This window comes from Scyliorhinus canicula, chromosome 20 (genome assembly GCF_902713615.1).
Source record: "Scyliorhinus canicula chromosome 20, sScyCan1.1, whole genome shotgun sequence".
Taxonomy (NCBI): Eukaryota; Metazoa; Chordata; class Chondrichthyes; order Carcharhiniformes; family Scyliorhinidae; genus Scyliorhinus; species Scyliorhinus canicula.
The window spans coordinates 12,171,062-12,184,179 of record NC_052165.1 but is presented as its reverse complement, the minus strand read 5'-3'; the positions used below and the strand labels follow the sequence as shown (position 1 = coordinate 12,184,179).

Here is a 13,118-nt window from a genome sequence, read left to right as displayed (position 1 = left end):
TGACAGAGTGTGGCATCAAGGAGTCCCACTGTGATTGAAGTTAATGGGAATCCGGTGGAAATCTCCACTGACTGAACTCAGGGGAAGATAGTTGTGCTTATTGGAGACCAATTATCTCAGCCTCAACAGTTCCTTTGGGCTGTGTCCCAGGTCCAACCACCTACAATTATTTAATCAGCGACTTTCCTTCCATCGTAAGCTCAGAATTGGGGATGTTTGCTGATTTCAAAGTTCAGTTCCATTAGAAATTTTTCCCAAAATAAAGCAATCCATGCCCAAATGCATCAAGACCTGGACAGTATTCAGGCTTGCACTGATAAATGGCAAGTAACATTTGTATCACACATGTGCCTGGTAATGACGTCTAACAAAAGCAATTGTAACCACCTCCCTTTGCCATTCAATGGTATTACCAATGTTGAACCCCCCCCCCAAATCAACATCCTCAGAGTCATCGTTGATCAGATATCTAACAAAGAGCCAATAAATATTGTAGAGTAGGTCTAAAGCTGGGTATGCTGCAGTTAGTTACTCACCTCCTTGCTCAAACCATTTTCAACATTTAAAAGGCACACGTCAGGAGTGTGATGGAATATGCTGTACATGTACAGTTCCAACAACACTCGGGAAGCTTGACGCCATTCAGAGCAAAGCAGCCCATTGATTGGCACCCCATCCATCCTGCTGCACTATGTACCATCTACAAGATGCACTGCAAACTGCAAAACCTTGCCAAGGCTTCTTTAACAGCATCTCCCAAAACCCAAGGCCAAGTGTAACAAATGCTGGGGTCATGCCGTGGGATATTTTACATCCATCTGAAAGAGCAGGTGATTAATGTATCACCTGAAAGACGTCACCTCCGATAGCACAGCATTGCACTCGAGTGTCAGCCGAGATGTTTGTGTTCCAGTCTCTGGAGTAGGACTTGAAAGCACAACATTTTGACTAAAACCAAAACTGAACCATGACTGACACCTGCAGGAATTGGTCAAAATGTAGTACATCATTTCTACATTAGTTATCACGGCCTTGAAAATGAGACTGGTGCTTAATAACTGAAGCAACTGTCATGGCATAGCACAAGACTACAGTTCATCCAGTGCACAGATTACTGTCAGTACTGATCCTCATATTATGGAAGGGCAAGTAACTGAAAGGGTGAAATTTTCAGGCAGTAGAACAGAAGGGTTGTTTACGGCTGCTGCTGTTATTGAATCATTAAATTGTAAGAAGTTATCTATTGTGGAAAATCAAACTGCCACCAGCAGGGCAGTGCTGACTGATAACATTTCTTACCCATGAGGAGCCTTTTTTAACTGCTGTTATCAGGATTCCGATTTCACTTATTTCCAAACTACCCAACAGTTAGAAATATCATTGTTGATTTATGTGAATGAATTGGTCAACCAACAGGCAATCGTTCCATCATGAAATATTCTCCATTTTTAAAATATAAATTTAAAGTACCTCATTCTTTTTTTCCAATTAAGGGGAAATTCAGTGTGGCCAATCTGCCTACCCTGCACATCTTTGGGTTGTTGAGGTGAGACCCACACAGACACTGGGAGAACTGTGCAAACTCCACACGGAGAGTGACCCGGGGTCGGGACCGAACCCAGATCCTTGGCATTGTGAGGCAGCAGTGCTAAGCACTGTGCCACCATGACGCCCCCTCTCCATTCTTACTTGACTTATTGCCATTGATAACAAGGCTGGAATGAAGTATCCGTTGCTTAAAAAAATAATCTTTCCACCAGCCGATTAAAAATTTCAGGGTGTGTAGCATTTCAAAAAAGGCAGGCATAATGGAAAAGGAGGAGGAGCTCTGAAAATAGAGGATAATGAGTACAGAAGTGAGTAAGGATCTTGGTTCAGGATATCAGGAAGTAGAATCAGTACAGGTGGCCATCATGAAGGATCAGAAGATTTAGCTGGGAGTAATTAATAGGCCTCCTAACAATTGTTATACGATTGGACAAAGCATTAAGCAAAAATGATTAAAGCTTGTAACAGAAGCAATATATTAATCGTAGGGGGCTTCATTCTTATGGGGAGGACAAAATCAAATTGGCGAAAGTGATCTGGAAGAATGCTTGCGCAACAGTTTTTTTGGAACAATATGTTGTAGAGATAACTAGGGATAAAGCTATTTTAGATTCAGTGGCCCATGACATGCTGGGGAGCTAGGATCAGATTTTGGGGGGTGTCCCAAAGATTCTCTGGGGCAGGGATTTTCAAAGTGCATGTCCTGACTTGAGGGTGGATCATGGGCCGGTGTCAAGGGTCGCAGAGCAACCGTTTTCATATGTGACACACATTAACAAATACTAACAAATTTTAAAAGATAACGGCAGTTATCCAAATGGTGTCATCATGGGAGAAAAAAGTAATTCTTAGTGTACAGCAGTATCATAGATTCTACAGTGCAGAAGGAGGCCATTTCAGCCCATCAAGGCTGCACCTGCCCTTAGAAAGAGCAAGACCACATCTCCACCCTATCCCCGTAACCCATCAACAAAAATAATTGGTCGGTAAGTGAGCAAATACGGAAAGCTACCGATAGCACGGAAATATGACCATCCGTCTCCTGGTAACTTCTTGCAGCTCATATGATGCACTGGTTGCTAGGTTTTTGAGGTACGCTTGTGCCGTGGTCGACCCAGCAGTGGGGCACAGGGTTTAAGAGAGGGCCAAAAGCAGGGTCTTGCCACCTGTTTGATCACTGGTTACCACAGAAAATGATGTGATGATGGCAGTAACTTCACACGAGAGATTTGGCGAGAATTGTGTTTTTTTTTAAAAACATGAACAATGTAAATTGTATGGTGAATTAATTAATTCATCTCCCGGTCAATATGACATGGGCTTTCTTTCAAGTATTATGTAGTCTGCTATGTGGAAAGAAGTGGGCGATTCAAAAAGCCTGCAAGTGGCACAGTGGTTAGCACTGCTGTCTCACAGCACCAGGGACCAGGTTCAATTCCGACCTTGGGTGACTATGGAGTTTGGGCTATACTTCATTTCCCTAAGGCACAGGTGGATCCTTCTCACTGAGGTTTTGTTTTTCATTCGAATGTACTTCTGGTGAATACTGAATTGTTTCTGCAAATGTTTCCCACTGTTTATTTACCACCATACCTTTTATCCAATGAACATTAGCCAGCTCTCCTCTCTTACCTGTGTAATCGGTTTTCTTTAGGATTCTTGTTTGGTACTGGAGAATGGCGTTCTCAGACTTTAGATAGGATTCAATTGTATTATGCTCATTTTTTTCCCCAGAGCGAAGTCTTCAGTCTGTTTTCCCTACTGAAGACTTTCTTGACAGCGTCACTGTCACTTGCAATCTCACTCTCGTGGCTAGGGCCGCCTTGCCTTGAAATAGGTTGCCCATTTTGCATTTCCAAAAGGTTCTGGGTGGGTCTGTCTGTGGCAGCCATTGTTTCGTTACCCATACTTTGAATTTTTAACATCTCTTAGACAGTTCGAAGTTTTCTGGTATGAATTATAGGAAATATCTCCTCACACTCAGCTTGGAATGTGGCCTTGTATTATTTACTAGTCTTCTCTGTCTCAGTTTAAATTGCAAACCTTCCAATCAGTTGAAAAACCCTATTTTCAAAAATATAAGGGCATAGCCACGTGACATATTTCATTTATTTTCAGTGCACTTTATGGATCAACAAATGACCGACGGAGCACATTTATTATGCAGCCATAATATGTGTTGCAATTATGGGGATTATAAGATATTTTGGGACTGTAGCTTTACATTTATGGCAAATTAAGGGGATCTTGTGATCTGTTCTGCAGTATGCCTGACTAGCCTAGGAGGTTTGATTGCTGGAAAATATAGGAAGGCTGAGATTGTTTCACTGAGAAGGAGGAGCAAGATATTTATGCTTTGGGGACAGTGGCAGCAGTCTCAAAATTTACATGTGTAGACTCTGGTCACTCAAAAGTCCCACAAAGATGTTAAGTATCGAGCTGGAAACAGTTGTGCTGTAAACTGTCCATTTACTTTTGAGTTGTGGTCAAGAATAGCTTACTGGTTGCAAGGAAGAGGGAAAAGCAAGCTATTTTTGAGATCATGTTTGCAGGCTTCCCTACGAAACACCGAATATCCCAGAGAGACAGCCATTTCTGTGTGATCAGCAGAGAGGAGAGGCTGCTTGGTTCTGTGAACCATCCCAGCTGGGTGCGGGAGGGAGACGGTCTCTGGTGGGAAATGCATCCTTCAATCGTTAAGCATTCCAGGAGATTTGTTCTGGTACGGACGGGGGCAAAATAATCATCGGACCAGAGTTCGATGCTGGCAGTGGATTTAAGAAATTCACCAAAAACTTAGGAAGGTGTCTGAGACGGTCATTCGAAGTTCCTACTCGACAAAATGGGGATCGGAGAACCCACTGGAACCTGGGATAGCAGTGGACTGTTTGCTGTGAGGGCTGTAATTCTGTGGGGTGTGAGATTTGTGACAAAGGGGGAATATTCCTCTCTCTAAGTTAAAGTATAAGGTGCCTGCAAAAAGAAAATAGTGTTTAGTCAATCGTGTTTTTTAGTCACTCATTAGAGTAAAAGTTTTAAAACATGAAATATTGCAGTGTCAGTCTTTCAGCGAGTAACTGGATGTTCAAATCTCTTTTTAAAAAGTTGTTGGTCTCTACCGATCGGACCCCATTCATTAAAATGGATTTGATAGAAAAACCTTTGTAGATTGATCTACATCATATAACTCATGCTGACTTGATATTAAACTTGGCCTTCAAGTTTGGCCTCACGGTAGCATGGTGGTTAGCATCAATGCTTCACAGCTCCAGGGTCCCAGGTTCGATTCCCAGCTGGGTCACTGTCTGTGTGGAGTCTGCACGTCCTCCCCGTGTGTGCGTGGGTTTCCTCCGGGTGCTCCGGTTTCCTCCCACAGTCCAAAAGATGTGCGGGTTAGGTGGATTGGCCATGCTAAATTGCCCATAGTGTAAGGTTAATGGGGGGATTGTTGGGTTATGGGTATATGGGTTACGTGGGTTTAAGTAGGGTGATCATTATTCGGCACAACATCGAGGGCCGAAGGGCCTGTTCTGTGCTGTAATGTTCTAAGTGTTTTCAAAAAAGCTTGCACCTGAGCATTTTCCATAAACATCATGCAATCTCCTGTTTCCATTCTAGTTGCAGAATCACCACGAGCAAGCTCCCAGCCGCATGCCGCCAGCCCAACGCTATTTTCATCGCAATCACTACCTAAAGAAAGTGGCGATTGGCCTGTTTGGAACTGGATTTATTTTCTTCCTGATAAAACTACGTGTTCTGAGGAATTAAGCTGGAAATAAAAGTTATATTTTTGACTCTTGGTTTTATTTATTTTAAAAGATTTTGGATTTTTAGCGTGGTGACAGAGGGCACAGTGCTTGTATTTTTCAATTACTGCGAGTCCTTGGTTTGATTTGAGGTGGTGTCTGTCGTTTAAATGCACACTTTAGTTACTGCAGTGGTATCTATGGGATGAAAGCATTGCAAAGGTAGGACAATCTCAGCCATTCAGAAGAAAACTCTTGTCATTCAGTTTTTTTATTAGAATGCAGCCACAAAAGCGATATAGTGGTAATTCAACAGTAAGTCTGATGATTGACAGATTTCTGGTCACCATGCAGGCATCTGGGGACTGAGTTTGAAAACCAATGAGATAATAGAACTAATGGACCTTTCACCTGATAGTTCGGTGCACAATCAATAAATACTTGATGCCGGAATATCAAATTTACTGCATAATGTCATTAAATGTGTATTAGGTTGTACAAATGTTGGCGGCTTGAGGTGCAGTGCGTAGTATCCTTGCCCCAGTTTTTTTCCTAATGTTGGGAATTATTTGATCCAGCAGGGTAGAAAACAAACATGAGAATTATGTTTCTATTCCAATTATGGAAGATTGAATTACATAAGAACTTTCTGAAAGGTTTCTTCCAACATGTAAGCACATTCAGGTCCATTTGAATTTGTTTTTATTTGGGCCAAAGATATTTTTGGATATAGAATATTAAAACTGATTTCACTGTTCACTGATGTAAGGTTACATCCCAAAGGCTGGCCCACCTCGGATAAGCCAAGAGAGCTGGTCCCAAATCCACTCCATCTGGAACGGACACAGTGTTGACACCAATTTGGTCCGCCCCAGCCATCTAAGTCAACCAGTCCCCCCGGGAGTCCGAGTTACAGTGACATTTTTACTTGTAGCCTACAACTATGGATAATGATGACGGAGGCTCCAGTTTCTTTCCATCATATGGCAGACTAGTAATCTATCCCGCACTTACCACCTGACACTGGCATATGTTGGAAAGATTTACAAATTGATACCTATTTGGACGCATTATGAATGCTCCTTCCTTGGCCATCAGGTCCTGGGTTGGAACTCAAACATGAAGCTCCTAACTCTGGGGCAAGGGTACTGCGCACTGCACCACAAGATGTATTTCACTGTTACATTGATACTAATAAATGATCACAAACATGTTCAAATTTCACAAGCTTGGTTATCTGTTTTGTGTGTAAGAGGTTTCCTGAAGCTCCACATGCATTCTGAATTTTTAGTGGCCAAATAACTGCGTTGTTAAACTTATTGCCATGATTAAGGTATTAGGCTGCATGGCCAGCACAGCAGCATAGTGGTTAGCACAGTTGCTTTACCACTCCAGGGTCCCAGGTTTGATTCCTGGCTTGGGTCACTGTCTGTGCAGAGTCTGCATGTTCTCCCTGTGTTTGCGTGGGTTTCCTCCAGGTGCTCAGGTTTCCTCCCACAGCCCAAAGATGCGGAGGTTAAGTGAATTGGCTATGCTAAATTGCCCTTGGTGTCCAAAAAGGTTAGTTGGTGTCATGGGGATAGGGTGGAGGTGTCGGGATAGGGTGGAGGTATGGGCTTAGGTAGGGTGCTCTTTCCAAGGGCCGGTGCAGACTCAATGGGCTGAATGATCACCTGCACTGTAAATTCTATGATTAAAATAGTTACCAGTAGGGCAGCACGGTGGCGTAGTGGTTAGCATTGCTGCCTACGGCGCTGAGGACCCGGGTTCGAATCCCAGCCTTGGGTCACTGTCCGTGTGGAGTTTGCACATTTTCCCCGTGTCTGGGTGGGTTTCACCCCCACAACCCAAAAGATATGCAGGATAGGTGGATTGGCCGCGCTAAATTGCCCCTTAATTGGAAAAAAAAATTGGGTACTCGAAATATTTACCAGTTGGCAAATGATTGGATTGTTGTTAGTCGCACCTCCATGTGGCTAGAATTTCATTGGTTTTTTTAAGCATCTTTCAATATTACATCAGACTCCCTAATCCTACTATTGAGAGATATAACATTTAATGAGCAGGGTGAAACACTTTAGGGTTATTTGATTCCCATAGGACAAAAATAGACATAGAATAGGATCATAGAATAGGCACAGCACTGAAGGAGGCCAGCTCCCCCAAACTCCCCGACCCTGTCCACGTAGCCCTTCCTCTTTGGGTAATTATTCAATTCCTTTTGACATTTGTGATATTGTCTGACTTACCCACCTCGCACTCCGGTCGTGCATTCCAGATTCTAACCACTTCATGTGTTTGTTTGTTTTTATTTCTGATTTTGCCTTTCGTTCTTTTGCTAATCACCTTAAATCTGGGTTCTCTGCCCTTTCTCTGATGGGAGAAGTTTCTCTCTAACTGCTCTGTTTAGGCCCCTCACAATTTTGCACACCGCTATCAAACCTCCTCTTAAACCTCTGTAAGGAGAATAACTCCAGCTCCACCGTGTAACTGAAGTCCTTCATCCTTGGAACCATTCGTGAGTCTTTTCTGAGTCCTCCCGAAATGGTTCACATCTTTCCCAAAGTGTGGTGTCCAAAATAATACTGAGATCCAACTAATATTTTATTAACGTTCGCCATAACTTCCTTGTTTACGTTCCCTGTGCCATAGAATCCCTACAGTGCAGAAGGAAGCCATTCAGCCCCTCGAGTCTGCACCGACCCTCTGAAAGAGCACCCTAACGAGGCCCACTCTCCGTCCCTATCCCATTAACCCCACCTTGACGTTTGGACACTAAGGGGCAATTTAACATAGCCAATCCTACTTACGTGCACATCTTTGGACTGTGGCAGGAAACCGGAGCACCCAGAGGAAACCTACGCAGGCACGGTGGAGAAAGTGCAAACTCCACACAGACACCCAAGGGTGGAATCGAACCCGGGTCTCCTTGGAGCTGTGAGGTAGCGGTGCTAATCACTGTACCACCGTGCTGACATAGATACCAAGAAAAGCAGTGGTCCAAGTACTGATTCATAGGGAATCTCACTATATACCTTTCCCCAGTTTGAAGAAACAATCATTTATCTCTGCCATTTCCTGTCAGTCAGTATTTGTAGCAGTATTGCCACTTTCCCTTTCATTCCATAGATATTCAATCAGTCTTGAACCAAATACTTAATTATTTCCAGAGAACGTGATCCATAAAGAGCCAAAGATATAATGCTCCACCCTTCCCTTGTCTTCCACTGATCATTACATTACCTTCCTTGACTTATCTGTCACCATCCATCGGAGGACCTGGTGTGGAACATTTTGTTTCCTTTATTCTTTCATGGACTGTGGGTGTTGGCAATGCCAACATTTGTTGTTCGTCCCTAATTGTCCTTTAGCTGAGTGGCTGAGGCTATTTCAGAGGTCAGCTAAGGACACCGCATTGCAGTGGATCTGGGGTCGCGTATAGACCAAACCAGGTAAGGACAGCAGGTTTTTTCCCTAAAGGACATTAGTGAACCAGATGGCGGTTTTACGCCAATCAACAGCAGTTTTTACAGTCACGAAGACTAGTTTTATGTTCCAGATTTTATTAATTGAATTGAACTTTCACCAGCTGCCCTGGTGGGAGCATTAACCTGGGCCAGTGACGTTAGCACAATGCCACAATCTCCCCCATTATATCCACTATAAACATACTAATTCCCACAGGTACTTGATGACACTTCCTCCATCCCCGATTCTGAAGGACTCTTTCTATTTTCTCAGTTTTTCTGTCACCATCGTATCTAATCTGATGATGCCTCCTTCTGTACCAGCCCTTCCATTATGTGTTCCTTTTTCCTCAATAGAGGATTCCCCACTCATCACGGTTGACGGGGTCTTAATATGTCTAATCTATTTTTCTGTTCTCACCCTTTCCCTCCCAGAACCTTGACAGGGTTCTCCTTATCTGTCACCTTCCACCTCACCAGCCTCTATGTTCAAAAGATTATCTGTCTCGAGTTCACGGTGCCATCACCAATCGCACCTTCCCCTCCCCTTTTTCAGTGTCTGCTCCTCAATTACCTGCAACAACTACCCCCCAACCTTCCCATAGCATCTTCCCCAGTAAGCGTAGGACAACAACTCACCTCCGCCAATCAAGGTCCCAAACACTCCTCAGTGAAACTGCGATTTACTTCTACTCATTTATTATGGTGTACTTACTGCTCATGGAACTATCTCCTCCACATTGTGCACACCAAATGCAAATTGGCTGACCACTTTTCAGTGCACCTTCACTCGCTATGTATGTGCAATCCTAAGCTTCCAGTTATCTGTCTTGTTAATGCTTTGCCCCGTTCTCACTCTGACCTTGCCATCCTAGGCCTCCTACACCTACTCCAATTAAGTTCAAGGTAAATTTATGGAACAACATCTTATGTTCAATTAAGCACTTAATCGCTTTCTACACTCGACACTGAATTCAACAATTTCTGATCACAACCACTGCTATTTTTTGATAGATGGCTGCTGTTGGTAACAATTTTACCATTCACACCATCTCCGCCCTTTTATTATTTCTTTACTTGCCTTATTACCATCTCCCTTTGCCTTGCTCCATCATTTTTATGTCATTTGATCTCTGGCACCTTCCACCCTATCATAGATCTTCTCTTTTCCTTCCTCCTACCTTTCCCTCTCTCTGCTTCTTTAATACCTGTTCTATCTCGTTTCCCAGTTTTGACTAACGACCAGCAACTTAAAATGTTAGACTGAATTTTCCTGGCGCTGTGAAGATGGGGGTGCCAGGAAAGTGGTGGTAATCCCCATCAGGATAGCCCACCACCACTGTCTGACAGGCTTTTCCGTGGGTGGACTGCGAGGGGACAAGAGATGGGAGGCTCACTTAAAAAACAGATTCTAAAGATAATGCAAAGCAACGCCTTCCCACAGCACCTACTCACTGCCAACATAAACATTACAGCGACTGTCTTCACCTCTTCCCTTTCCAGCATCAGGACCCCAAACATATCTTTCAGGCTTAACAGTGATTCACTTGTACTTTTTTTCAATTTAGTAAACTATATTCACTGTTCACAACGTGGTCTACTGGGGGGACCAAACACATCGAGTGATTGCATTGCTGAACACCTCTTTTCAGTCTGCAAGCATCCCCCAAGATTCTGCTCGCTTGCCTTTTTCTTTCACTGTGAAAGACACCACAACACTGTTATAAGAGCAGGAAGGTACTCCTGGTGTCCTGTCAGACGTTAATCCCTCAACCTCCCCAAGACCAGTTGGCTACTGTGCATCTTGCATCTGCTTGCAGGTCCTGGTTGGTAAAATTGGCTCCTCACTAGTTTCACAACAGTAACTATGTTTCAAAAGTGGTTGTGAAGAACTTTGGGATACTAACACAAGTTCTCAGGGACACATTTATCGTTGTTAACCATTCAGTTTTTGAACCCCACAGTTCCATATTTGGTCCAAATGTGTTTTTAGTTTTCAAGTGTGCTGAAGTTGAATTTTAATACCAAACAGAATTTTCTAAAACGGTTGGCCAGTTCCAAAAACAAGTACCAAAAATCGCCAACGCTACAATTAAAAATATGTCACCAATAACAGATCACGTTTCCATTCCACAGCATTTCAGAAATACTCCTGAATGTTTGGACCTTCACCATTGAGTTATCCTTTGAGGAAGGGAGTGACTTCATTAATCCCCCTGTGACAAAGTGCGAGAGAAAACGTGCCTTGTGTTTTGAAGGTTATACTATTTAAAAGGGGACGGTAATTGTCCAATTAAGTACATTATCCATATCTGACTTGCAATTTTTTTATTTTTAGCATGTATTTACGGAGTGTGGCAGATACCCATTTTAACTAATTACCAACTTGCTGGTACAGCAAGCAATTAGGAAGGCAGATGTTATATTGGCCTAAATTACAAGAGGATTTGGGAATAAATATGTCTTACTGTAATTGTATAGAGCCTTGGTGAGACTGCTGCTGGAGCAGTGTGTGTACAGTTTTGGTCTGCTTACCGATACAAAATACTTGTCATAGAGGGAGTGCAACAAAGGTTCGCTAAATAATTCCTCGGATGGAGGGTTTGTCCAATGAGGAAAGATTAAATTGACTGGACCTTTATTGTCTGGAGCTTTGAAAAATGAGAGGTGATCTCATTCAAATAGACAAAATTCTTACAGGATAGATGCAGACAGGCTATTTCCCCTGGCTGGGGGAGCGGTGGTTCTAGAACCAGGGGACACAGTTTCAGACTAAGGGGTAGGCTAGTTAGGGCTGTGATGAAGATTTTTTTCACTGAGGATGGTGAACCTTTCTCTGCCCCCGAGGAGACTCGGTCATTGAGTATGTTCAAGGCCGAGATTGATAGAGGTCTACATATTAAAAACATCAAGGGATATGGGGAGGCAGTGGTGTAGTTTTATTGTCACTGACCTAGTAATCCAGGGAACCAGGGTCATTGTCTGGGGATTGGGGTTTGAATCCAACCACACCAGATGGTGAAATTTGAATTCAATGAAGATCTGGAATTAAAAGTCCAGGGATGATCATGAAACTATGGTTGTACAAATAGGGCTTGGTTAGTTTTAAAGCAAAACGTTATGTTAACTACAATATTATACTTTTAATTTCACACCTGAAAAGAACAGCTTACGATTACCCCTGAACACTGCTATACAATTTCCTATTAACAAGAAAATAAGCATGCAGCTCTGAAAACCATCTTAAAATTAGCTGGTTTCAGATTAAAATTTGAGTAATACTTGCTTCATAAAACAGATGTGGCTCTGGCTGAAACCTGTTCAGACTCTGGCTGAATATCTTCAAATAGCTGCTTCAACTCTGTTGTTTCAGCATCTTCCTTGTCTTCAAACAAGACTGCGCTGCTTTAAAATATTACTTTTTTAAAAAATTATCCAATGTGGAAAAACTTATGGACTCGAGAATCAGGCAGATCAGAACTCGGCTCCTCTCTCTCTTAAAGTTTCTCCAAATTCTGCCTTTCTGAGCTCCACCCAACAATGACCTCAGCTCCCCAAGCTGAAAAACACATTGGGCGGGATTCTCCATCGGTGGGATTGTCCGTTTCATTGGCAATACCCCCATGGATTTTACGAAGATGTGGGGATGGCCACAATGGGAAATCCCATTGACTGGCTGCTGGGACGGAGGATCCCGCTGCTAGTGGGGGCATGCCGTACCAACAAACAGGTCTGGTGAACGGAGAATCCCACCCATTATTTCTGTAGGCTGCAAAAGCACATTAACTCCCCAGGGACCTCCCCAATCAATCCACTGTGCATTAGCCCAGATTGATAAACACCTTCCCTATCAATTTCACTTGCTGGCTGCTAAAACCATCCAGCCTCTGTAAACAATTATTTATAAACAAACACATTCTAGCCCCAGGCTTTAAACCCTTAAATTTGCCCTATATTTATAATCTAATTTTCCTAACATCCTCCAATGATCACACGGGTAACTCAGGGAGACTGGGTGACGGGTGAATGTGACTAAATGCCGGTTCGGACAGGGGCTGGAGTTTTAGAAGCACTAGGCTGTGAATCGCGTTCTGTCTGACATTCCTGTTACTGTCATCTTTAGTTTCCAATTGACCATATTTCCGTATCTCGCTTTATAAAACAGTTGCTTCAACAAGAGTTCACCTTCCCTAACATTTTACAGTTAATATTACCCCACCTATTACAAAGTATCTGCAAAGTATGGCTGCCTATTTTATATTTGCCCTGAATGGACAACTTTTCCTGAACATCTATATATCCGCTTAGCGCATTCTAGATTACTTGCCCCATACAGATTCTACAAATGATGAGTTTT

General features: G+C 43.0%; 1 protein-coding gene across 2 annotated transcripts in view; it reads left to right on the top strand.

Annotated features, from left to right (window-relative positions):
• asz1 (ankyrin repeat, SAM and basic leucine zipper domain containing 1) overlaps positions 1–6,056 on the top strand; it is a 96,869-nt gene extending 90,813 nt beyond the window's left edge. For both annotated transcript variants that reach the window (XM_038780835.1, XM_038780834.1), the window contains exon 12: positions 5,167–6,056. In XM_038780835.1, the coding sequence (XP_038636763.1) occupies positions 5,167–5,316 (150 nt within the window). In that variant the 3' untranslated portion in view covers positions 5,317–6,056. The remainder of the gene's footprint in view (positions 1–5,166) is intronic.
• The last annotated feature ends 7,062 nt before the right edge of the window (positions 6,057–13,118 follow it).